At 38.6% G+C, this 25,925-nt stretch overlaps 1 protein-coding gene across 2 annotated transcripts in view; it reads left to right on the top strand.

Moving 5' to 3' along the window:
- Window positions 1-25,247, top strand: part of CHRM2 (cholinergic receptor muscarinic 2) — a 103,828-nt gene extending 78,581 nt beyond the window's left edge. Inside the window, exons 2-3 of one of the 2 annotated variants that reach the window (XM_074902033.1) lie at window positions 16,475-17,907; window positions 20,927-25,247. In XM_074902033.1, the coding sequence (XP_074758134.1) occupies window positions 16,514-17,907; window positions 20,927-20,948 (1,416 nt within the window). In that variant the 5' untranslated portion in view covers window positions 16,475-16,513 and the 3' untranslated portion in view covers window positions 20,949-25,247. Of the gene's footprint in view, window positions 1-16,474; window positions 17,912-20,926 lie in introns of those variants that run through there. The other variant, XM_074902034.1, reaches the window with a different exon arrangement.
- The last annotated feature ends 678 nt before the right edge of the window (window positions 25,248-25,925 follow it).

Below are 25,925 nucleotides of genomic sequence, written 5' to 3'. Positions count from 1 at the left end.
GGGCTGATTCTCTCATAGCTGACAAAAGCATTTAGGAAAAAAACCTCCCAAGAATTCAAAATACTTCTTAAACCTCAACACTGGTTTTAACCTGCCTAGGTAGGGAGAGACAAACATACCTTATTCATAGCAAGCTCTTACTCAAAATGTTCTTTTGAGGCTGGAAAGAGTTTTCATTTACCTTTTGTCCCAGGAGACTTTCCAAGGTCCCTTTCCTGGGCTCGAAGGTGATGAAAGAGAGGAAGCCACAAACTATGTGTCTTGACTGTCTGGGAACAAGAAATGCCTCATTCTTATGAGTGGTCTTGAATTCTTAGGCTTAAGTCATATATGAGCACTCTAACAGTCAATTGTTTATCTAAAGTGAAACACTAAACTCCTTGGCATTTCCCATCATTTATACTACTACCTTTGTCAGTTTACTTGTCTAAAAACAACTTTATGAAATTTCCTTTCAGAAAGAAAAATCTCAGACACGTTTTGTCACCTCCTGTATTGAGCCTTGAAAAAACAAAACTTTTGGTCCACTCATCCAAATTTTCTACATAAGTTTTATTCTTATATGGACCATAATAAACCCAGGTAGATCGAACCACTTTCTGACCACAGAAGAAAAATATGCATTATAAGATTGCAAAAGAGAAACTACGAAGCCTATGAGCTTTTCCTCTTTTTGCTACATTGTCTTTATTCTTAGCCAAGTACCAGTACACTCTTTGCATCAGAATAGATGGGATCACTATTTACGTGTTCTCAAATATCACACTGTTTTCCACTATTGAAAGAACAGAGGTATCACAAGCTATGGGAAGCAATGACAAATTTGATAAAAAGCCTGAAACTCAAATTTCTATTTGTGTTTGAAATCCATGTGTATTTACATGGGAGTTTAAGGCATATTGACTCTGGTTAGTTCAAGGTAAATTGCATCAGTTTCTCACTATCTGGAGCATTAAACCAGTCCATTGATGAAAAGCAACAAACCCCCTTCACCTGTGAAGACTACAAGGCAGCAAGAAGAGATTCTCACAGGAAAAACGTAAGAGTTCAGTTATCTTCATTTCTCTGCTAAATCAGTAGTCGAAAATAACTATGAACTCTGTTACTATGCTCAGTTATAAACAGACTGTGCAGAAGTATGCAGTATGAAATAACTAAATCACAAAGCCCAGCAGGAGTAGCTAGAAAAGACATTTGTCCAATTACCTGATATTGTTATTTGGGAATGCCATCTTTTGGATGCTTGATCTTCTTTGCACAGGTGATGCAATTCAAATATGCTATCTTTGATCTAAATGGATTATGCATTTGCAATACCTACCTTGGAGATAATGAAAGAAAAAATTAATATACTTCTGTGTAAGATTTAAGTAAGGAATTGTCCTATACTTTTCCGCATTCTTTATATTTTTTTTGTCTCTTGACTGTTTCCAGCCTGTGTGGATAACTGAGACATCCCTTGCGTCAGGTCTTAGATGCATAAGCAACATTGTTGATGGAAATGAAGCAGCAATGGTACCACTCTTCACTTCTTGTCTCAGCAGAGTTCCCAGGGCCCCGTGGAGACTTATTCCTATATGCAGGAGTATGAGAAACAGGAAGATATCCAGTTATTTTTTGACCTAATTGTGCTGTCATTATCTGTTGACTACCTAGCTGATGATAGCGGTCAGCATCAATCATGTTAGCTGATATTATGAGACAGGGTGTTGGATACCTTTAGACACTCTGTTGTTAAGTATTTCCTTGCCATCTAATCATACAGGGCCCATCCTGATCATTTAGTTAAATCAATATAATTTTCAACTTTCTGTTGTACTTGACACTCAATATAGCAACCGTTTTCAAAAGCAGGACACCCCCCACAGTATCCTCCATAAAAAGAAAATAAAATTTGTTGCCTGCTTTTCCAGACATTTGAGAAATTGATATGAAAGTATAGATAATGTACTGACATAGTTTGTACCTTATGTAGAATCCATACTAAATTACTTCCTGAGATTTATTTTCTATTTGTCAAAATGTTAATAATATAGAACTTTTTCTGGAATGTCTCTACTCAGGACAATGCCACCCATTCCCAATTAGTTACTGATATTTTTACTACCTGGGTTACTAAAAGGCTCTTCATTTAGATGCAAAACCATAGTCTATTAAGATTGAAATGTTTCTAACATATGGTGAGGTAAAGGAGAAAGCACACTATCCCTTGAATTACATGGTCTGAGATATGCAAACCTCAGACAATTAAGAAGAAAATATATGATGTTCTCAGTGGGATGGTGGGTTGGGTGGCATTTGCTTAGGATGACCAGCATGAGTGGATACAAAATTATTATAGATCTCTGTAAAGAGAGATGACTGACATTTTTAAATGCTCATTTGCAAAGTAGTAAATGTAAAGAAGCAAATAATTATATTTAAAGGTCATTTTCTAACCATAACATTAGAAAGATTAAGAGGTTAAACATTAACCTTACTATAAATCACTCCATTATACAAACAATAGTGTCTGCATTTTAACTATTCAGCATCTTTCAGTGTGATTGCACCTCATATCAGAGACTAAAACAGATCCATATTAACTCATTTAAAATACAAAAAAAACAAAAATCCTCTAAAGCTACTTTACGTATAGTTTTATACACCTCTCTCTCAAAGATACACTTCAGAAACTTCATGAAAGCCATTCAGGACTTCATATATGGGGAGGACATTGATGTTATGGATAACATGTTTAAATCCTTGAAATGGACTGAATTTAGAACTGAACCTCATTTATGCTTAGAAACAAGAGAAAATGTCATCTTAATGATGTTGCCTATGCCACCAACCTTTAGAGAATTTTCTTATTTACTTTATGACTGGATATATAGCAGGGAGCAGAATATGTTTTTGCATGTGCTACTACCGGAAGTCTTGATATGAAAAAACCTGAGAGTCACTATCTTGGACATCATTCCAACTCGAGCAAAGGAGCCTGCTTTGAGATGGAAAGTCATTTGCCTACTCCTTGACAAGCCCACTTTAAGATGACGGCATCTGGATTGGGATCACGCAGCTGTTTTCTCCCTCACTGACCATTTCTTTTTGTGGTCTTTGTAAAGTAAGAAGGAAAAAATAACCCACTGAGAAGCAGTTACACCAAAGTATCTTAAGCCTGTTATATCATGAGCGGAAAAAAAAAAAAAGAAAGGACAGGCACACAATATTTCCCTTTTTCCTTTTTTTCTTTTTCCTCCAAACATTTCCTTTCAGATCTTTCTTTGAAGTCACAGGCTTATAGTGTGAGTGACTGAGAGCAAGGAGCTGTGAAATGCGCCTTTGAGCCATAGACTTCTCAAAGAGTATCACAAGGCAAATATGACTGGGGTACACAACATCTAAAAATCAGAATGGCATTACTGAGGTTTTGTTTAGCCTCAAACTATGGGAGCTTCAGAGAACTAAAAACTTCAGCGAGGGAAAATAATTTCTCCCATCCAGATTCTACCTTCCCACTTAGGAGGTCTCACTGCTGCTGTATGTAGTGTCTGCATTGGTGTAATTTGCTTATGAAGAAATACTTAAACACACACATACAATGTCTATATAATTGTTTATTATATGTGAATAAATTAGGTATAGTTACCAACTTCTGTTCCACTCAGCCCTGCTATTGCTCTGCTGCTACTGGATACTTCTGCATTGCTAAAATTATGCAGCCACTCCTCTGCTGTTATAAGGTTGTTCCTTCAAACTACCCTCACAATACACCACTCTTCATATTTACTAAAAACAATTCATGCTTGGATGGATCTGATTTGCTTTATAATCCAACACACAGATCAAGCAGAACAGCAGAACACCTCAGTCCTACGTGGATATGTCTCCTGATTCTCCACTCACAGGTGTTCTGCATTTCTCATCCAAAACAATTTTCATTACTTCTTTTACATAAAAGATGGTCTGACCCACTGATAATTCTCAAACAGGGAGCAAAACTGGTTCTCATGATCTTAGAACAGTCAGTACTGACATAGCAGTTTCTTACAAACTTCAGGGAAAAGCTGATGAACTTTAGGACTCTTTCTGTAAGTTGTCTGGTAGAGCCACTGGTCAGCCTCACCCGTTATTCATCCCGAGTGGGAGGGCAGCACTGTAGTGTGTCTGTCATTACAGCATCACTTCCTGCTAGACCTGCTGGAGGTTTATATGAGACTGCATGAGGGTTTTTTTGCCTTTCTGCAGTTTAAAGTGCTTAGACAAATGGGACCTGAGCATTGCCAGCAAAGGGAGTAACAGTTAGACCAGAAGATGAGAAAAACAGCACAGTGTAACCTAAGGAAAATAACAGAAGACTGATCTGAACAGCAGAGAGGTGGACAACAAGATGAGAAAGATCAGAGAGGCTGAAGGGTAACCAGGTGCTACACCAGGCAGCAAGGAAAAATGGAAAGGGAATGAACAAGAAGAGTGATGTGGGTCTGTCCCAGATCCTGTTTCTCCCTAAAGCAGAGCCACTGCAAAGGGAGGTGTGTTGCTGTTAAGGAGAGAGGCAGCATTTCGTAATACAACCAGGAGAGGGGGGGAAAAGATACCAAGACAACTCAAGTTCCTGAGACATGACTTCACAGAGAGTTGTGGCTGTTCCACTGTGCTGAACTGTGCCTCTGCCAGTTCAGCTGAGACAGCAGGGACATGGTGCGCTGGGGCCACCAGGCTCCAGTGGTCCCCAGTTTTTGGTCACAGTTTCCCTTCACTGCTTACTTTATGTAATATCTTTCTGTTGAATTTTTGAACATTTTACCTTCCCCAGGGATCAAAGGCAGAAATATAGAAACCTTCCCTTTGAGAAATGTCAGCTTTACCTGGAGATAAACATCTGAATCCTGCTTGACTATCTGAATCTCATATCTTTTGGAGGCAGATCCATCATGGAATTGGTCATTAATGGTCCCAGACCCATTCTGCTTTGCTGCAGAAATGAGCAAGAAAAGAATGACAGGGAAAGGGGGAAATAAGTTCATGACCACAACACAGATAACAGCACAGGAAAAAAAACCAAAAGCAATTAACGGGGGAAAAAATAATCTCTATAGGAAAATTGAATACACTGGAATTCCTAACTAGGGAAAAAAGGATAACTTTTTAAAAAAATAATTTCTATCCTCTTCTCCAAAGAGGCTATGGAGGCCAAGCCTCAGTGAATGGTAGCAGGATTTATGAAATTAAATATCTGAATAACTCTTGGAGGTGAGATTTCAGAACTTCAAGTCACTTCAATTCTTCAACAATAGTGCTCAATGCACAAGATGTGAAGGAATGCTAGCTGATCTCTCTGTGGACTGGTATGGAATAATATGGACAGGTACTGAAACTAGGATCAGGGAGAAATTTCTTTTGAAAACAGGCAATAAAGAGTAACAATTCAAAGAGCCCAAGGGAATGCTCTTGCAGAACTTTTAATTTCTCTTGCATTCACCCTTTCTTGCTTTCTCCTCATTAACTTCTTTTTCATTCACACCTCAGTGTTGTCCCCATTTCCTCCCTCTTACTTTCACCCCATTTATTATTTTCTCATTTCTCTTGCTCCACACCTACTGATGTGTCTTTTGTCAGGCATGTACTGGTTCCCAACAAAGAGGTTTGTGCTGTGTGGAAGCACGTTGCAATGCAGCAGTTGTTGCTGAGTGGTTCTGCTGCTATTGCATGGCACAGTGGAAGGGATTTAATCTCAGACATGGCACACCAGGGACTCAGCAGTTTTATGGAGGAGATTGTTCCCTAGGTAGTATTCCTATCTAGGTAGTATTTCACTTCCTGTAAGTTTGCTTTACTATCTAGTCCTAATTTAAAGAGTTGTTAAGTAAAGATGGAATTAGATTGAGAGAAGTGGACCATGTAAGTGACACTGCAGAAGATGAGTGTAAAGTAAAACCTCAGGAAACAAAATATATTAGTTAGTAGATTTTTTTTCTCCTCGGACATATTTGCTGCGGAAAGGTGGTGTGAGATAAGGAAGCATAGACAGCAAACTTGCAGACAGTAACAGGAAAGGAAGCAAGAGAGTAACCTACAGCATAACTATGGAATTTCAGGATATTAATAAAAACAGTTTTGAGATCCTCAAGAACAGAAATGGGAAAGCAACTGACTTCATGCAAGTGAAGTCATTCTATCAACAGTCTTGGTGAAGATGACATGGTGCTTCTGCCATGACATAAAAGAGGCTCCCATACAGTAAATATAATGGTGCGGTCTCTAGAAGTCTGAATTTCAAAATCAACCTATTAGTCTCAAAAGTCTTTCTTTTTCTTTTTCTTTTTTTTTTTTTTAAATTAGAATGAAATGTGTAAGTCACATCAGTATACTCATCACCATCACCCTGTGGAAGCTTTGCATCCCGTAGACTTCATTGCTAAAGTAACAAGATCAGTTTGCAAAACCCCCTATGGAGTAACAGTATTTTCTCTACACGCTTGTCTCCAAGCAGTTCCTGTGATGGGGACATAAGGTTTTGTGTTTAGCAATCATAGTAAACTGTGTCTCATGAGGGAGAACCTGAGCTGAAGCCTTTTCACCTGGGGACAATATTCTGTGTAGCTTTTTCATGCCTCACAGTGCAGACCTATGCATACAATACTCACTTGCTCTTCTCTATCCTGTATTAGATAATGCCCCTCAGGGCATTTTAATAGTTTTGGTTTCAAATAACCACAATTAGCACTTCCGAAACCTTGCATTTCAAATGTTCCCACTATTTTCTTTTTGCAAGAGAGGTCAAAGTTTGATGTGAACAACCTTTGCAATGTCTCTTTAAAAATCAAAATGAGAAGAGAGATTAAGAGTATTTGCTTATGCATTTTAGTCTCCTTGGCCCAGTGATGTTGAATATATTTTTAACAGAACGTACATGGTCAGAGATGAGTCCCCCACTTTCCTGTTATTAAGTTAACCTTGTTAAACATTACATTATTGTCTAACATAGGATAGGGGCTTTTCTTAATACCATGGTGAATTATTCATATGCAAAGTTAAGGTATTTTTACCTTGTTAAGTGTAACTGCAGCATGTTGAGACCAATACCTGGAGCCGTGTGTCATAGCCAGATTTAGACACGGATTTCTTAAACCTGTACTGTAGTAAAAATGCAATTACTCTGCAACTACAATCTATGTAATTAAAGTAGGTAGCAGTTATTTAGTGAAACGTAGCACAGCCAGAGACTTAGAGAGTCTATAATAATGTGGTAGCTGTGAACATAAATGCTGGAGAAAAACTGATAAATAAATATTTCCTTCCTTTGGCAAGAAACATGTAATCTTTGAGGTTCCTTGTCCACAAAATGGGAGATGATCATGCAGTCTCACAGTAAACATTCATAGCTCTGATCAACATGTTTATGATTAGCTATAGCAAATACTTTATTTCAGATTTTCAAACATTTTACAAACATCTTTTTAAAGTATTGTTAGCATATCTCCATCTTTCACAACTTCTCTCAGAGTGCAGAATGGGCTTGGAAATATGGATTTTGATTTGGGAATTTAGGTACCACTCCTTTCTGGTAAGGTGAAGAACTAATCAGTTCTTTATAATACATTATCACTGCCTTAAATACAGTCTGCAGAAATACAGGAAAAAAAATAATATTTTTTGCCCTCTCAGAAATAAGTTTGAACTTGAGTTCAATATATGCTTAAATTCTTGCAAAGAATTTGAGCCAACTCCCTTCATATCTGAGTCAGCTTTCTTCTCTGTGCTTATAATCTACATTTTAGGTAAGCTGTTAAGTAAGATGTAAGATGTATAAAAATTCCCCAAGATTAATGGACACAGAAGCAGAACAGACTAGATTTTCAAGCTCTTGAGAACTTCAGGTAAGAGTGATCCTGATAGACTTAACAAGAATTTTAAAAGCATTTGCTGGACAAAGAAACTGGGTACTTTCCAAGGCAGGTCCAAGGATCATCTAGAGGTATCACAAATGAATCTGCTAGATCATAAGTGAGTGAATAAGGAAATCACTGATAAACAAAACATACTAACACCATTTCCAGCTAAGGGAAAAGGAAAGATTTTCTTGAACTTCAGCAAGAGTCCCGCTGGGCCCTCAGTATGTTAATATTCCTGTCAGAGACACTACTGAAGGCTGCAAAATCTCTGAGGAAGAGTGAGAGTCTCCATGGGTTTTTTCAGAGTCCCAAAAGACTTGGAGAGATTTGCAAAGGTTCACTGAAATATCACAGTACCTTTTCTGGATTCACTGGCAGGTGGAGGGTGTTAATGATGCTTTGAAATACTGCCCTGTACTCTATTGCAGTTCTCTGCTATTTCGTTACCATATTCCTTAAGCCTTTAGCAGGAAAAAAAAAAAAAAAAAAAAAAAAAAAAGTCATTTAAAACAAGAAAAACTAGAAATAATGTGGGATTAGTTTTTTGCCTGTGTTGTTTTTGGTTTTGTTTTTTTTTTTTAAGAACTACCCATATGTGTTTTAAATAAGAGATGCATTTCTGTTATGCATTAGCTCCAAGTATTCAGAACAAATTGTAAGCTGGTTTCAGTCAGCCTTCTGAATCCTCTTCTCTTTTGCTAGCTTTGCCACTTGTCACCCAGGGACTTTGAGTAGCTCTCATAAGGTTTTTCTATTTAATAGCACAGGCACGATAGCTGATACGAGGATAATGAAGTACTGTGTCTTCAATTCACGCTGGGCTGCAGAGGGAGTACTTACATATCATGGTACAGTTCCGTCAGAGAATATATCCTGGAATCTAGTGATTTTCAATTCGATCTTAACAGAAGCTTAAATAAACCTTCTGCTAAGGGAACATTTCTCATGGCTGAAGATAGGTATAATTTTAGAGTTCTGGTATGAGCATTTTATCTAAAGTACTTGAAGAAGATAGTTATAGTCAGATAAAACTTGTCTTGTTGGGTTTGACTGGTGTGAGGAGCTTCAGTCAAGTTCCAGCAGCAGTGGTGGAGCAGAAGGAGGAACAAAGAAGTGGTTTACTGAAATCTCACTTTGATCTCCCTTTTCTAGCTAGCCTATAACCTCTGCAAGTATGATTTCAGCATAGGTCCACTGATGAAATAAATGTGTGTGTGGCATGAGCTAGTGCCTAGTTTTATTGCCTTTTGATGAAACCAGCCACTCTTCTGACCCATTTACAACCTGCTCTGAAACAAGACTTTGAGCTGGATCACATCCAAAGTGATGACTACATCATACTGGTTGGAGTGGATAAGCTCAGGCCTGAGCATGTGTCTCTGTGCAGTGGATACCCCAGTCTAATTATACGTCAGTATTCAGACTGTTTGCTACAAGTGTATCTAACTGTAATGGTTTCAGAATTTCATTAAATTATATCTCTTTAATGATAATAAAATGGAAATTGCAATAAAATATGGGGTTACTCCACCTCAGAGATAAGTAAGTACCTACATTTTCAACACACTGAAACCATCCTAGTGCTAGAAATGACTGATTTATGTGGTAGCTGCCTTTCTGTGCCTCTAGATGGAGATCCTATCCATTTAACTCAACCCTCTAGAGAGAACTGTGGGATGCTTCAAGAGCTCCATTTTCATACTCCATAGACCAAAAATTACTTTGTTCTCTGATTTCTAGGTTATAAAATTCTTTTGATCTTAGTAACTAGATTTTCAGACCACCCTACTTCACAGCTTACCAGAAAAAAAAAAAAAAAAAGAAAAAAAAAAAAAAGGAAAACTGTTATTCTGTTCCAGCTTTCCACAGCAAAAGAGTCCTGAGCTATATATTTTACCTGAAATGTTGTGGTGAAACCTCCTGTCTTTTCAATTGCCGTTCTGCAAATTCCCTCCAGTGTTTAAGCACCTCTGACAAGCTGAGGTGCACAGTATTCCAGGTGGGACTCAGAAGGAATGATATGGACTATTGTGTTACCCAAAAAGTGAATTCGTTCCCTACATGCAATGAACCAATCTTAACACACTCAGGAGAGATACTGTAATTTATTCAGGCCTGGGTGCTCTGTGGACATTTCCACAGATCAAGCACCACCAGCAGGTTTTAATGCTCCTTTTATACACAAAGATCAGAAGTTAGTACTTTTACATAACACGCCTATTAGATACTGATTGGTTAGTGATTAACACACAATTATAATAGGGCTTACCTAATGTTTCCAACACTATACATGCTCAGGGGAAGGGTCTTAATCTGGGCAGGGATCTTTTTGACCTGTGGGTGTGGTTTTTAGTATTATAATGAAGGCAGTTCAATTTAAGGACACCCAAAAGTTGGTTTCATTGCCAAGTTAACTGATTGAGTAATCACTCTGTCAAGTTGTCAAATAACTCATTCTCAGCACAATTCTATACATTGTCTTTATGGTCCAGGACATTCTAGTCATTTTCTAGGGTATGGAAAAACAAAGCTTATTCTTTAAAAATTTCAGTGTCTCACCTGACCAATCTTATGATTATCCCCAGGTGTGCAATAGCTATAGCTAGTAGCACAATCATTAACCATAAAATTCAGAAAATATGAAGTATACTATATAAATTGTATTCAGTCACTTTTACCATATGGGCAACCATATCATATGGTTCCACCAGAGTGCATTGGAAAGGCTTGCCGAAATTCACCAAGAGACAGCTATTTGCTAGCTGGTCTGGGACAAAGGGTTCTTTATACGCAGTCCTAGCAAGAATAAGGAGACACCTGAGTATCTCCTCCAGTCCAGGCAGTAAAAATCCTTTTTTGTAGATCAAAACCAGTTAGATAAAACCCTGCGTATCAAGCATATTTTTCAGGTTTGCCCAATGCATTAAGATGCAGAATTTAGCTTGTAATGATGTCAGCTGTCCAAAGACTGAACACAAATTCTCTCTTGATTACACAGGTCCTGAAAAACAGATATATCTGCAGCCAAAACTACACTTACAAAATGATAATAAATGAGGTGCTCTAGTACCAGTGGGTGACTATCAGCATAACAATAGTAATAGTAACAACAATACCAGTATAGTAGAAATACATAATTATCCAGACCTTTGAGGAAAAACTGCTTCTTATCTGTTATTTCCTGAAATGATAGAGATTATTGTTTCTTCTGTTTTTTTCTATATTGTCTATATGTTTCCTTGCATGAGTTTGAATACAACCCAGCTGGGCCTGTGACACTATATTTACCTGTTGTAGACTATAAGAACAGCAGTGAGCAAGATGTAGTTAATAGTTGTACAAATGCTCAGAGCCTAACAATAGCACTGAGGCAGCAACGCTGATACCAGCACTGCCACCTACTCATGTGCAGTACCCTGTTGCTTTTCTGGGAGCACTCTTTTGTTATTTTATCTCAATTGTTGTTAGTGTCACAGTGTTAGTTTGTTTTTCGTAATGCTCTTCTACTCTGATCTACTTGTTCTTTCAAGATATGTGCAGAAACTGTTTATTTTTCCCTTGAGTACTCTTCACAATGAGACGGGGAAAACTAGATCCAGACAGGCCCACAGAATATCGGTTTTTGTAGAACATGTGCTGATTGAGAAAAACAAAAATGCATGAAAATAAGAAGAATGGACCACACCGAAGCAGTAACACTTTGCAAAGATGTTTCTCATTTCAAATGGATTGCAGAAGGTAACCCATGTGGTGAAGATTTTAGCCTTCTGGTATTTGGGGATTTTCTGAAAAGTATTTTTTACCAAAAGCCCAAACTAGATCTATAATCTCTCCTAAAGTCTGCAATACATTCTGACTTATGTGCCTAGTATATTTGTCACAGGTTTAGGGATTTTGTTTCTCTCTTTTTTGTCACACTGTGGCTTTAAATGATGCCAGGAAGGAATTATGGAGAAAACCCAGTGCTGTTCAGGATCAAAACAAATTCAGGAAAATAAAATCTATTATTGCTACAGCAAAAATCAAATCCATTTTACATAGGTTTGGACTGGAGAGGAACTGGATCAAAGAGGGGAAGTTAAAAAAGTATATTTTACTTTTGCTTGAGAGTTGAATGTTGAAAAATGCTCAGAGTAGCAATGCACATATGTTCCCGGGTAATCCCATTTAAGTCACAAATACAACTTTCAGGTACAGATTGTTTGTTTCCTCTTTCATGTCTCGACTTTTATAGGGTTTCAGAGGATTCAAAGAAGCCATTAAATCCTTACCATATTTAACTTGGCAATATGCGGAATACAAAGAAAGGATTTGTCTAACAAACTTTGACAGGCATGGCATATCAGCCAATTTTTTTTTATATACACATTTCCATAGTCTGTTTTGTGACAAATGTTGTAGATATATACTAAATTTAAAATTACGGTAATTGCTACAAGATTCATCTTCACCAGAGGGATAGGATCCTGTCAGAGCAAGTGGAAAACACGCAGTCAGCAGAGTGTAATACCTAAGTACCTCCTATCTGAGGATCATGATCCTAAGAGTGACATGCAGTCCCAGTCCCATCTCCTTGCCCTCCCATTTCTGAAGGCCTCCTCCTCAGGGTCTGCAATGGAATAGGATGAGTACCCTGCATGGCATCATTTTGCTCCCTCACCCTCACTGCAGTTCCCTTTTACAATGAACCAGCTTACAGACTTCACCCATCAGACCTCTGTTTCACTGTTCCAAGTGACTCCTAGGGAGGTAAATGAAGGAAAGCTAAGCAGACCATGGCTGTCAGCATGCTCTGTGAAGGTTTACTCACGCCTGTGCCAGCCTGGACTACATTTCTCCTTGTGAGTGGCAATGGGGATCCAAGTCAACCCAACCATGCCCTGCTTCTGCCTGTTTACTACTCACTACCAAAAGACCTGACATCACACCGGGCCAAAAGTGCATGTATTTGTAACCCACCAAAACCCCCAGTTCTGCCCCAAAACCTTGTCTAGTCAAAAGAAGGGAAGGGAATGATTTTCAGCACTTCGAATTATTTAGAGGGGAGAAACTACTGCACTGGAAATGTTTCCCAACTACATATCGAATATCAAACAATGAATTATTTTATATATAGATTTCTTGGCTCTGAACATTTTCCATGCAGTGATTATGGTGTTTGCATTTCACAAAGTCATATATATTTTGAAATACATTTCAGAAAATGAACTTGGCTGGTTTTCAGGTCACAAGAGAAATTTCTTGCCTTTTCTGGGTATTCTCTGTTTAGCAAGAATGCACTTAGCATAGAGGATAAATGATGATAGCCCACGGGAGTCAGTGCCATATTGTGCAACTCACACAAACACCCATGGGCTTGCAGAGGAGAGCTCTGTTCGTTCAAGAATAAGATCTGGTACTTCTCATAATGGGAGGTCATATTACCTTAAAATGCCTCTGCCCTGGAGGTCTGCCTGAGGAATAACATCTGTTCCCATAACAACTGCCTTTCCAATAGGAGAGATGGGCTCCATGTCATGACAAAACAAAGACAAAATCCACAGGCAGTTCTGTACCCAGGGAGCAAGTGGCCACAATAAGAAAGAGAAACCTCACTACGGACCTGATTCAAACCCTGCTGGAACCAACAGGAAAGAGCCCAGAGTATTTCAGGGGGTCTTGGGTTAGGGAGCATGCATACCCTGTCTCTGCTAATATAATGGCAGTACTGTCAGCAGCGATGATATATGCCTGTTGAAATCAAAGGTTTCTTCAGCCCTATACTTTCTCATTAACACACACATGGTTCACTTTACAATCATATTGATGCAAGCAAAAGAAGATTTTACTGGAGCAAGTGATAGCAGGTATGTTTCTCCATACCTAAGAAAGCTGTGTCAATGTAATTTGCAGTCAAGAACTACCAGCCTTCTCATGGCAGGAAAGTTTTGTGCAAATAGAGACGACTGGGTAAGGGACTTCTTTGCTTCTCTTTGAAACAACACAGTGAAATCCTATTCCTAACAAATAAAATTAGCTTTTAGCTTTTATTCATCTCCTCGCATCCCAAATAATAAAATCAGGGGAATTTACACTGAATTACCAATATTTCCATGTAACTGGGTAAAAAAATCAGCAGAAAAGACTTAAGAAGAAATTTAGCTGGAAGAGGGTAATTTGGATTCCAAACAAGTTTCAAGGTTTCAAAATTAATTTTAGTTCTTCAGCGGAATGAAAACAAAACCTCTGAACATTTTGTCAAAATAAAATCATAGAGAAACACTAATTTTTTTATCATAAAGTACTTTTTTTTTCAACTCTGATTCTCTCTCACTCTTTTCGCTTCTTGCTCCCTCTCTCACTCTCTGTCACCAGAGGTAGCTGCAGAGCCCTGGATCACAAACTCTTTTCAGCTGAAATTTTTCTGAAATCCATACATCTCTTTGAGTTATTTTGTCTTTTCATCAAAAATGCATTCTGTTAAGAATGCTCATAAACAACTCTGCTTGGGAGAAGTTCTTAGCTTGTCCCCAAAAATTGATATCTTACACATATAACTGGATCACCAGCTGTTCAACTGTGAGGCTTTGGGTGAAAAGCACACAGTGAATTGCTGAACTGACAGTCCTGTATGTTAAAGATGTCTGTTCTGTCTACTTTTTGCACAGAGCATAAATTCCGTTTTATTCTACTCAGCCTATTCTTACTGTACAAAGCATATATTTAATTAAAGCATTCCTCCTCACAGTTTCGTTCTCTTGAACCTGATTCCACGGATTTTAGGGATGTACCTGTGAATACATAGTAGAAAAAAAATTTATATCTAGTCTTATGTTCCTCTATTTATCCATGTGTTCACTTCAACATGTAATTGGCAAATAAATCTTAGTTGTTTTTAAAAGCAAAGGCAAATGCATAAGCCTCACCTTCTGCCAGTTATATTTCTTTAAGTATAAATCAAAAGATTAGAAAGTTGCCTCAGACAGAAAACCTTTACTCTGGTGTAGCATTTTGACTTTTCTACAGAGACAGACTTGCTTATTTTTCTTACAGGTCAGAAGAGTTTTTGCTGTTGTGCTGACATTTTGCATCATCTTCTTTTTGCATCTGAAAGAAAATATGCAGTGCTAAAATGACAGTCAAAATGCATTGCTCCGTTTAAGTTTCATGGATTGTATATGTCTGTGCATCAGTAGGGTAGTCACAGGGGTCAGAGGAGGATTTGTTAACCCCTGCTGTATAAAGGAGCCAAACGTAACTGAATTTTTTTCTTCCTTTTATTGCACCACCACTTTTAGAATCTTCGTCTTAAAGGAGTGATGCCTTATGAGTGGGGAAAGATGGAGCATATTCCAATTAGAAACAACCTAACTTCTCTGTCACATCTGGCCTTCATGCCTCAATAATCCCTTGAGCACAGCTCATAAATAATGAGTGCTCAGAGACTGACTGTACAATTCTAGTGCATTCTATTGACTTCCAGGGGATGCACAAAAGGACAGTACATAGCTGGAAGGCAAAAGCACGTGTGGTTTTCTTGGTCTTCTAACAAATGCATATTGCTAGTAGTTTAATTGCTACTTATTGAGTACTGCCAGTAGGCTATACAGGGCAGAGAAAGAATTGCTGTGTATAAACAGAACTGATTTTTATGTGTTTCTTTATCATTACCCTGCTATGCATTTCAGACCTTTTGTCATAGCTTTATGTGATACAGAATAAAAATATTGTGATTTTTAAAAAGTGAGAAGATATAAGTAAGCAAACATCAACAGAAAAATAAATCATGATTAAAAAAAAAAAAAAAAAGCAACCAAATAAAAAACAACCCTTTTTCCAGGTACAAATAGTCAAAAGGTGTAAAAAATAACTTTAAAGGAAAAAATAAAAATAAAAATTGTATACATTTAACTAGATAGACAGATGTTCAGCTGAGGTGCGTTTATAAATTCTATTTACTTCAACAGACCTAACCTTTTTTTGTTTATTGCCAGATTAATAACTTTAGTTTGATGCAGTGCCAAAATCTTTGTGTTGACAAAAAAATAACTGCAGTGTAAGAAAATGAGAGGGAGACATGAAACAAACTTGTTCCATAAATCTCACAGAAGCATACCCAGGTGGAACATGAAGGAAAGATGGAAACATAAGTCACCTTCATGTGATCTGGCTGATGGTAAATAACATTTTCACCTCAGATTACAAGAATGGCATACCCTCAGGACCAGAATTTTTTATTTGGACAGGGTTTGAAATGATCAAAGTGAACTAATTTATTAGTAGGAAAGAAATCAATATGCAGATCTAGTTCCAAAATTTTCAAGTCAATATTAATTTTATAACAGAACAATAAGAAAAATGCATCTGAGAACTTAAAAATCTAGATCTGGATTTAAATGTTGTGTCTTTGTCACTTGTTTAGAAGTATTCTATTGGTTTGTTATTCCTTAAGGGGTATTATATGTTGTAAGATGTTTTCATCAGCCAAAGATGACTGGTTCTTCTGAACACATCTTCTACCTTTAAGCTCTTTTCAAGTAGGTTTTCTGGGATCCATTTCCTAAACACAAAGGGACTAATTTCATGATGGTATCTGTTTTGTTTTCTTTCCTCTACAGGCTTAAGTGATAACTGGGTATCTTGCTAGCAGAACAGAAATGAATAATTCAACGTACATAAACTCTTCCACTGAAAATGTGATGGCTTTGGTGAGCCCCTATAAAACTGTTGAGGTGGTCTTCATCGTCCTGGTAGCAGGTTCTCTCAGTCTAGTCACCATAATTGGGAATATCCTAGTCATGGTGTCAATCAAAGTCAACAGGCATCTACAGACAGTCAACAACTATTTCTTGTTCAGCTTGGCCTGTGCTGACTTGATCATCGGCATCTTTTCAATGAACCTATACACCCTCTACACTGTGATAGGTTACTGGCCCTTAGGGCCTGTGGTGTGCGACCTCTGGCTGGCTCTTGACTACGTGGTCAGCAACGCCTCTGTAATGAACCTCCTCATTATCAGCTTTGACAGATATTTTTGTGTCACCAAGCCTCTGACGTATCCTGTGAAGCGGACCACTAAGATGGCAGGCATGATGATCGCAGCTGCGTGGGTGCTGTCTTTCATTCTGTGGGCCCCTGCAATTCTCTTCTGGCAGTTCATTGTGGGAGGAAGGACTGTCCCGGATGGGGATTGCTACATCCAGTTTTTTTCTAACGCTGCCGTTACTTTTGGCACCGCCATTGCAGCCTTCTATTTGCCTGTTATCATCATGACTGTACTTTACTGGCAAATCTCTCGAGCTAGTAAGAGTCGGATAAAGAAAGGGAAAAAGGAAGCTGCCCAAAACCAAGATGCTGTTTCTCCCAGCCTTGTCCAAGGCAAAATAGTAAAACCAAACAATAACAACATCCCAACCAGTGGGGATGGGTTGGAACACAGCAAAATTCAGAATGGAAAAACCACTGGGGAGTCTGTGACAGAGAACTGTGTTCAAGGGGAGGAGAAGGAGAGCTCCAATGATTCCACTTCTGTTAGTGTGGTCACCTCCAATGTGAAAGAGGACAAAGCTGCCAAAGATGCCAGCCAGGCTTCTGCCTCCCAAGACCATCTCAAAGTGGAAAACTCCAAGCTGACATGTATCAGGATAGTCACCAAGTCCCAAAAGGGTGACTGCTGTGCCCCCAACACTACTGTGGAGATTGTAGGTGCCAACGGGGAGGAGAAGCAGAATAGCGTAGCCCGGAAAATTGTCAAGATGACAAAGCAGCCAGCCAAAAAGAAACCACCTCCTTCTAGAGAGAAAAAAGTGACAAGGACAATTTTGGCCATCCTCCTGGCCTTCATTATCACCTGGACCCCATACAACGTGATGGTGCTCATCAACAGCTTCTGCACATCCTGCATACCCGGCACTGTATGGACCATAGGTTATTGGCTCTGTTATATCAACAGCACCATCAACCCTGCTTGTTATGCCCTCTGCAATGCTACTTTCAAGAAGACCTTTAAGCACCTTCTTATGTGTCATTACAAGAATATAGGAGCTACAAGGTAAAAACAGTATTAAAAATAATTATGGAAAAGGGGAAGAAATTCCTAATTAAAATTAAAAAAATAAAAATGCCATAGCACTTTATGCTCTTTTACGGAATGTGCAATCCAGGATGTTAGTGGAAATACTGACATAAAGCATCAGCTCCACCCCTGAGAACTACATTTAAAACCATTTTTTTAAATAACTGAAAATAAATCTTGAGGACATGGGGATGTTTGAGGAATTATTCAAGTATGTGGACTGGAGGCACAGTTCCTTGCTTTCTGAGAGTATTCTGAAGAAGGGCTCTAGAGTCTACGATTTTTGGTCCTTCTGTGTAAAACATCTGTGGGTTTTTTTGTTGGTTTGTTTTTTTTCTGTCTCTGTTTGGTATGTCTTCATCTAGAAGAAAAAAAAAGGAATTTTAACAATAACTTTTTGGAAGATCATTACATAATCCAAATGAATCATGGTAGAAGGTTTCTAAAGCTCAAAGCTGTCTAAAGCTTTTTATCACTGTCATGTAAGAAACTTAATGTTAGGTAAATAATGATGAAAGTTATTTTATGTTGTTTATAATGCTACCATTTCCAAAACTGCATCAGTTCTGAAAGTGTACTTATGCTCAAATCATAATCATTGCTAACCTGTGTATCATTTGAAGTCTGCCTCTTGCCCCCTTCTAGGGGCTTTTGTTTCGTGATTCCTTCATCATGCAAAGATAAAAATGAAAAAAGTCAATCTTTTCCAGTTTGCTACATCCCAAGACTATTTCAGCATCCATGTAAACCAAAGCTTTTGGGACAATTTTGTTCACTTTGTTTGTTGTATAACATCCACCCATGGACTTGTCTTTAACCTCCATCAGCCTTTTCTTCCTTTTTGTACCTTACTTGTCCAGGGCACAAAGGTTGAATATCAAATTAAGTTGTAAATTCAAAGGTCTCATCCAGTCAGCCCCCATGGTAGACAAAGGGCCTCAGCTGAAGAATAGAAACAAGGTCATTGCTAGGAAAAGAGGTTACATCCTTTTAAAGTTGGATGTACAAATGAAGAGGTATGCTGAGGCTCCACGGAATGAATAGTTAATATTAGATGACTGTGTTCTTGACCAGTCAAAAGATGATTTACACTCACTTATTGAGAAAAAGAATAAGATGGACTGACATACCTACATGGATCAAGCTCTGCCTAAGCCCTTAGTGTGAAACCATGGTCCTTCTTAGATGTATCTTGGACAAGATGTTTCCTTTATGAAAAAAAGATATTAGCTACATTGCCTTTTGTGCCAGCTGGGAGCAATATTTTCACTGTAAGCCAAGGGATAACATTAATAAAAAGGCAGAGAGGAAAGCAGTGATTACACAAAACCAGACACTGTAATAGTCTGGATGGGGAGCTGGCAGGAGTATAGTTCAAATATTATCTGCTACTCCACACCAACTCAAATCCAGATTTTTTCTGCTTGGCAGATACTATTTCAATATTTGATATTTATTGTAGCACAACTGAGCACTGTGTGGATAGAACAAAGTGAATAACAGCAATTGTTTGCGAGTTATGCATATTCTGGTTACCTCCTTCTTAGTAACTCTAACCTCCAGGCACTAGTGAAGGTACATGTACAGATTTTGTTACCCAAAAAAGTAGTTTGCTGCATTGTCAGTGTCCTGAGAGGCTCTTCTGGAGCAAAAACCACCTACCAAATAGGACACAAAATCATTCTGTTGTTTCATGCTACCACATTACAGTCTTCCAAAATGCATTTAAAAATAGCAGCCTTCACAGTTATGGGGAAATCATCTCACAGACCTAAGCTTTACATTTGACAAACTTATTGGAACACAGTGTCAAAGCACTTTGACAATATGACAATTTTCATGTTTCGAAGTACAAATTCCTAGAAGAAAGTGAAAATTAGGAGATTAAAGTTCAGTAAATTAAGACCACATTAAACTCAGTATTAAAGTGTCTTAATATGCATTAGTTGATTTTATACCCCTAGTGATTTCATTCTAATATATCTAAGTATCTACATGCAGCCAAGGATCTAATTTTGCACTCGCCTTGAGTCATATTTACTATCACTATTTACATCTTCCTTTTTGTAAGGAAGAATTACTCAATGATAAGGCTTGCAAGACTGAGTGCTGCTTGTCTTTCAAAACTACATTCACTAGCCTTATCTTGACAGGGTAAGGGAAAGACTTACATGATCATTTCTAGATCATTCATTCTCTTACAGTGTTAAAAAATCCAGATAGAAACCAAAGAGAAAAAGAAATCTATTCATTTTCTAAATTCTCTAGAAAAGTTTCATAAAAGAAACACACCTGCTTCTTTCTTTCAGCAAGTGCTGTGGGTATCAATAGTACAGGTACTCAAACTGGAAAATAATGGCTTGGAAATATTATTCGATCTTTTAACTCCAGTTTTCCAGCAGGTGTTCAAATTCAAAATATAATAAGAAAACAAAACAAGACAAAACCCAAACAAACAGGAAAAGCTTCAGTTTGAAGCTTTGTAGCACTTTTCCATAGCAGCACCCACACTTTTGATCCTAAAGGACAAGATGCTTTGGTGTGTGATATAACATATTATAAAGGCTTGCAGGATACAATCCTGCATGTTTCCACCTTGTACCAATTGACTGAAAAAATATTTCCATGGTACATCCACATTCACAGTCAATTCGTGTAAAAATAGATGACACAATGCACCTATGTGTGTACACACAGGCATGTAAACACACAGTTTATATACTTGAAAAACAGTCGTCTAACAGTGTCTGAGTTGTGCTCATTGGCAGCTGGTGGGAGGTGCAGAGCCAGCACTTGCTCGTGACACTGTCTACCCCCTCCCAGAGGCAGAGAGGAGACAGAGCCTGCCCTGCAATACTCTCTTGGGTCTTCAGCTGGTTGTGGCTCAGTAAGACAAAAAGTGTGATAATCTTTCAGAGTCACAAAATAATTTGTTCTTTGGAACATCTTTTGAGCTCTCATGTCTTTCCTTTGTGTCCCAAACCACGTTCACCAGGTTTCACTTCCCTTCTGAGTGATAGTTCTGCAAGAGGTAGATGTGGGTCTTGAAGAACAGCGCTTCCTGGGTACCTCCTCCGGCTTTCCCAGCTGTCACCTGTGCCCCATCGCCCCCAAGGCCCGAGGTGGTCCTGCTGCTGGCGTTGCCACATCTTCACCTTGGGTTCGGCCAGAGGATCCCAGTGGCATGTCCCCACCATGTGCTGCGCTGGCCACTTTCATTTCAAATAGAAACTGAGCAAACTGTGCAGGTGATTCATGAGGGAAAAAGAAACAAACAACAAAACCTGCAGCTAGCCCTTCTTGTCCTGTCTTTTTCTTCCTCTTAATTATGCCCAGAAACAGGCTAAAACTGAAAAGGCACAACCAACCCTTGACAGTAACTTTGCCACCCATGGGGAGTGACTTGTAGTGTCACAGGCCAGCCCTACCTTAACTCTCCAGGGAGAAATCAACAGCCTGAATATTTGTCAATCCAGCTGGCACATTTTCTGGGTATTAAAGACATCTGTAGAAAAGAAAAAGAAAGAAAAGAAAAGAAAAGAAAAGAAAAGAAAAGAAAAGAAAAGAAAAGAAAAGAAAAGAAAAGAAAAGAAAAGAAAAGAAAAGAAAAGAAAAGAAAAGAAAAGAAAAGAAAAGAAAAGAAAAGAAAAGAAAAGAAAAGAAAAGAAAAGAAAAGAAAAGAAAAGAAAAGAAAAGAAAAGAAAAGAAGCTGAAATAATGTTGAGAAATCTGTTTTCCAGTGAGGACAAAATCTAAGAAAAATTTCTATCAGCCTTCTTTCAGTTTGGAATTTTCAGGAGGAATTTTTGAGGATCTGGTCAGAGTTAGGAAAGTGAACATCATCTGATGAAAAATTGTCCAGAGATAACAAACAGTTCTACATAGGTCAGATTGCTTATTCCTTCCTTCCTTCCTTCCTTCCTTCCTTCCTTCCTTCCTTCCTTCCTTCCTTCCTTCCTTCCTTCCTTCCTTCCTTCCTTCCCTCCTTCCTTCCCTCCTTCCTTCCCTCCTTCCTTCCCTCCTTCCCTCCCTCCCAAATGCTCATGGGGATAAGAGTGCTCAAATGGACCCCAGGGATCAGTTGTTTGGCACGTGCAAAGCATGAAAGTGACAAAAGCAAGTGTTAAATCTACCAGCCTTCTGGTTTATGTTTTTCTGGTGGAGGAAAACATATTCACAAGAGGAGGCATCCTTAGCAAGTGTGGCTGTGGTGACAACAGCCCATATAACAGTGAGGAAATCCTTGGGGTGACCCAGCTGCTCCTGGCTGGCCCAGCTGGAACAGGGGCAGGAGGGGATGGACATTTTTGTTTGTTTCACCTCCTGATGGATTTGCATGTGTCCATGTGTTTGCCTTGCGGTGGGGTTTGCTTGTAAACTCACTGTCCCCTTCCCCTGTTTTGACCTATTTTGATCTCTGTTCTTCATTCCGATGGATGCGATGGCTGCCCCAGTGCTGCCTGGGGATACAGCTCCTGGTTTCTCCTGTGGTGCTGAGGTGGCACACTTTGAATTTTTCACCTCGACTGGAAGCACCTTTCCTTGCCACTTCTGTTACCCAAAACTGATCCTGGTACCGGCCTTGCAGAACCAAAGGTAAAGCATCCTCACATGCATCATGCTGCAAAGCTAGTGTGATGCAGCTTGAGGGGAGCAACAGTGCTGCTGGTATTTGTTTTCCTTCCCTCCCCTTACAATAATTCCTAAAAATATTTCCTTTTTGAAAAATCAGGGTCCTTCTTGTGTGAAGCTGAAGTCTTAGGAAAGAAACAGCAGGAAAACAAATTCTGGTTCTTGGGCAGTGGGGGGTGTTTGCTGACAGTGGGTCTGGCATCTATAATAGCTTTTGAGATTTTAAAAGATCTCCTCCATGATGGCTCAGTACTCTCAGCTGAGAGCAGTGCAAGTGGTAGAAATTGAGAAGCTTTTTTTCACCCCTAGGTCTACAGATTGTTCACATAACATGTCTAGAGACACTTGCTAGGGGTGTGTTTTCTACACAATATCATTTTTATTGTACTTTATATCATGAAATGCTCTAGACTTTTAAGAAAAGATTTATTTTTTTAATTTATAGAAACTCTTTCCCTGAAGGAAGCTGAGAGATGGTCCTTAATTTGCTGAGGCTTCTTTTCTTGTTTCTCTATCTTTTTTCTTCTGTCACAGTCTTGACAAAAAGCTTTCCTCTTTCCTCACTTTAACAATTATGTTGCCTGTGTTTCAGCTACAGGTGTGCGGTTTCTCTTGCCTTTCAGGCACTGTGAATGCTGGTATTCAAACTCTTTAACCCCACCAAAATACTGCTTTCCCTAGCATGCAAATCCCCCTCTACTGAAGCCCAAATTACTCTGTGGAGTGAGGAGTTCCATGAATCCTTTCTGCATGGGTTTTAAATTGGAAGTAAAAAAACCCCTCACGTAAAACAAAGCCAAATCATTTCTCTTCTTCCCCAGTTTTGTCATCACTATATTAGAAACAACGGTGGATAATGACAAAGAGTGAATATTCTTGCAATAGAATATCATGCTGAAACATGCATGGATTAATGTTATGCCCTGTGAAATAATAAGGCAGCCCTCCCTTCCCTTGAAACCCTTTTCATTCCTCTGCTTACTAACAGAGTATTCACTGAGAAGCCAAGCCTAAGAATGTAATTATAGCAAGGCTGAGTTGGTCATGAATCATTTACCACAACCAATGCAATTATTTCTCCTATATTTTTCCTTCTCTCCTTTTGCTATGGCCTCTTTTGGTACATTGTGGAACTAGTGGGTTACATGAGCATATCAGTTCTTCCAGGCCTCATAATTCAGGGTACTGGGTAGATTTGTTATAGGTGTTTCATTGCCATATTAACTAAATAAAGGGAAACAAATTTTGGTGTACTTTTGCCTTCCAAAGCTCTGTATAACCTGAAAAGTGCCATTAGCTAACTAAACTTTTTCATCTTTTTATAGTGAGTTGTTGGTTTGGGTTGGGTTGGGTTTTTGACCATACTTGCCAAGAAGCACACACAAACTATATTCTTTGAGATGTCCCAAAGTGCTCTGACTCTCTGGTAGAAGCAGCTGTGGGTGGTATGTGAGGCTGTACAATCACAGTGACCTTTGGAAGGAAGGATTTCACTGGGTGTTTAATGTTTGGATGGACTGACTGACTTGAGAGCACGGAAGAAAGCACTGGGGAACAAGCTTGGTGTGCCCTGACTTGCAAAGGGACAGACAGGTCACATTGTATTGCTTTTCCACTCCCCCTACTCATGTAGGCTGTGGGGAGGGGGGCGTTGGATTTCTGCTGCCACCGGAGGCTCTGTCTCTAGACCTTTAGACCTTCACCCCAAAGACAGCCCTTCTCTGAAGCACATCGTGGTAGCAGTGGCAGTAATAATAATAAAAACACTGGTGAGAGTGTCATGGTTGCCAATAAACAGATATTCTTATATCTTATCCCTTATTTCTGGTGCCACTTTGCAGAGGTGGTTGGTAACTTAGAACCTAGCAATTTGTAAATACCTTTAGATAGTGTGTTTTAACATGACCAACACTGTATCTTGACTGTGTAAAAAATAATACATCATGTGTAATACTATCCAGATAAGGCTATAATGTAAATATATCTACAATGAATGTCCAATTATTCTTCAAGCTCTACGTATGAGGAAGAAGCTCTTCTTGAGACTTTTTTAATTTAAGATTATGGAAAACCTGTTATTCATTTATATAAAAAAACAACTGCATTCTTTTCTTAAAAATAAAATATTACTGCAAGAAGGAAAAGAATGCATTACATGTATGTGATATCCAAAATCATATGGTAAAACTGGGAACTGAGGATCTTACAAGTCGGGGACTGGTCAAAGTCTTGATGCCGTACATTTGATCTCATATAAATTAAAATAAGCACAAGTTTATGGTTAGCTGTGTAAAGCTGACTCACTTGATTATATATACATTATAGATATATATTTATATATGCTGTATAGATATATACATATTATACACAACATTCATACAGTGAAAGCAAAGTTTGATAAAGTCATATTAACTGGGAATTTGGATGTAATGTTGTGCCTCATTTGGAAGAAAAATGTCTGTGTTATTCAGCAACATTTAAAAATGATATGCAGGATAAGGAAGAAGGTGCTTCACCAGAGCAACTCGTGAAGGACTGAGATGATGAGGGTTTGAAATATCTTGAATACACAACTAAAATTACATGCAATATATGTGTATGTACTTCTGCTGAGTTGTATTCCTAGTTAAAGCATTGCATTAAATAACAAATTATAACAACAATAAAAATGTTTTTGTATGTGATATGTCTGGTTGATTTCTTTTTTTACTAAGTGCACTACCCTATGAAATGTTTAACTAGGATAATAAGTGGAGAAAAATAGTTTCCTTACAGTAACCACAGGGCTGTGAGACTGTCTGCAGTAATCATGAGAAAAATTCTGACTTTCTTTTCCCCAGCCTTCTTGGCAAGTGTGAAGTTCAAGAGAGGTCTGGAGTACCACTTTACTCGTCCATGTCTGTTCCTCCAGTTCACCTCCTCCAGTGACTCTGCTTCTGCCAGAAGATTTCACCTTTAACTGTAAGGTCCCTTCAGCAGCATGGCAAGGGCCTCCAATAAGACATTCTTCCATATATTTCTATCATCCAAGTGTTAACAAGGGAATAGGCAAGACTCTTTTGTAGCCACCCTGTTACATCAAAGCAAAATAAATTTTTAGTTAGTTATGGGGGGAAATGGCACCACTAACAACCAAATGTATTTTGAGCCCCCTTTGCCTTATGAATGCAAACCTAGCTGCATGGCATACCTAGAAAGCATATAGGGGTAAGAATAAAGAACATAGGTTGTATATCTTCAGCTCCTCAGGGACTGAAGATGCTGCCTCATCCCCACTTCAGGAGCAGGCAGGGCTCAGATGCAGCAGAGGAAGCCAGTGGTAGTGACTGGGGACTATCCCTGCCCAGGTAAATCTGGCTTTT

Source organism: Athene noctua, chromosome 3, assembly GCF_965140245.1.
Source record: "Athene noctua chromosome 3, bAthNoc1.hap1.1, whole genome shotgun sequence".
In the NCBI taxonomy this organism is placed as follows: Eukaryota; Metazoa; Chordata; class Aves; order Strigiformes; family Strigidae; genus Athene; species Athene noctua.
Note: the sequence above shows the minus strand (reverse complement) of the source record. Positions and strands in the feature narration are given on the sequence as shown.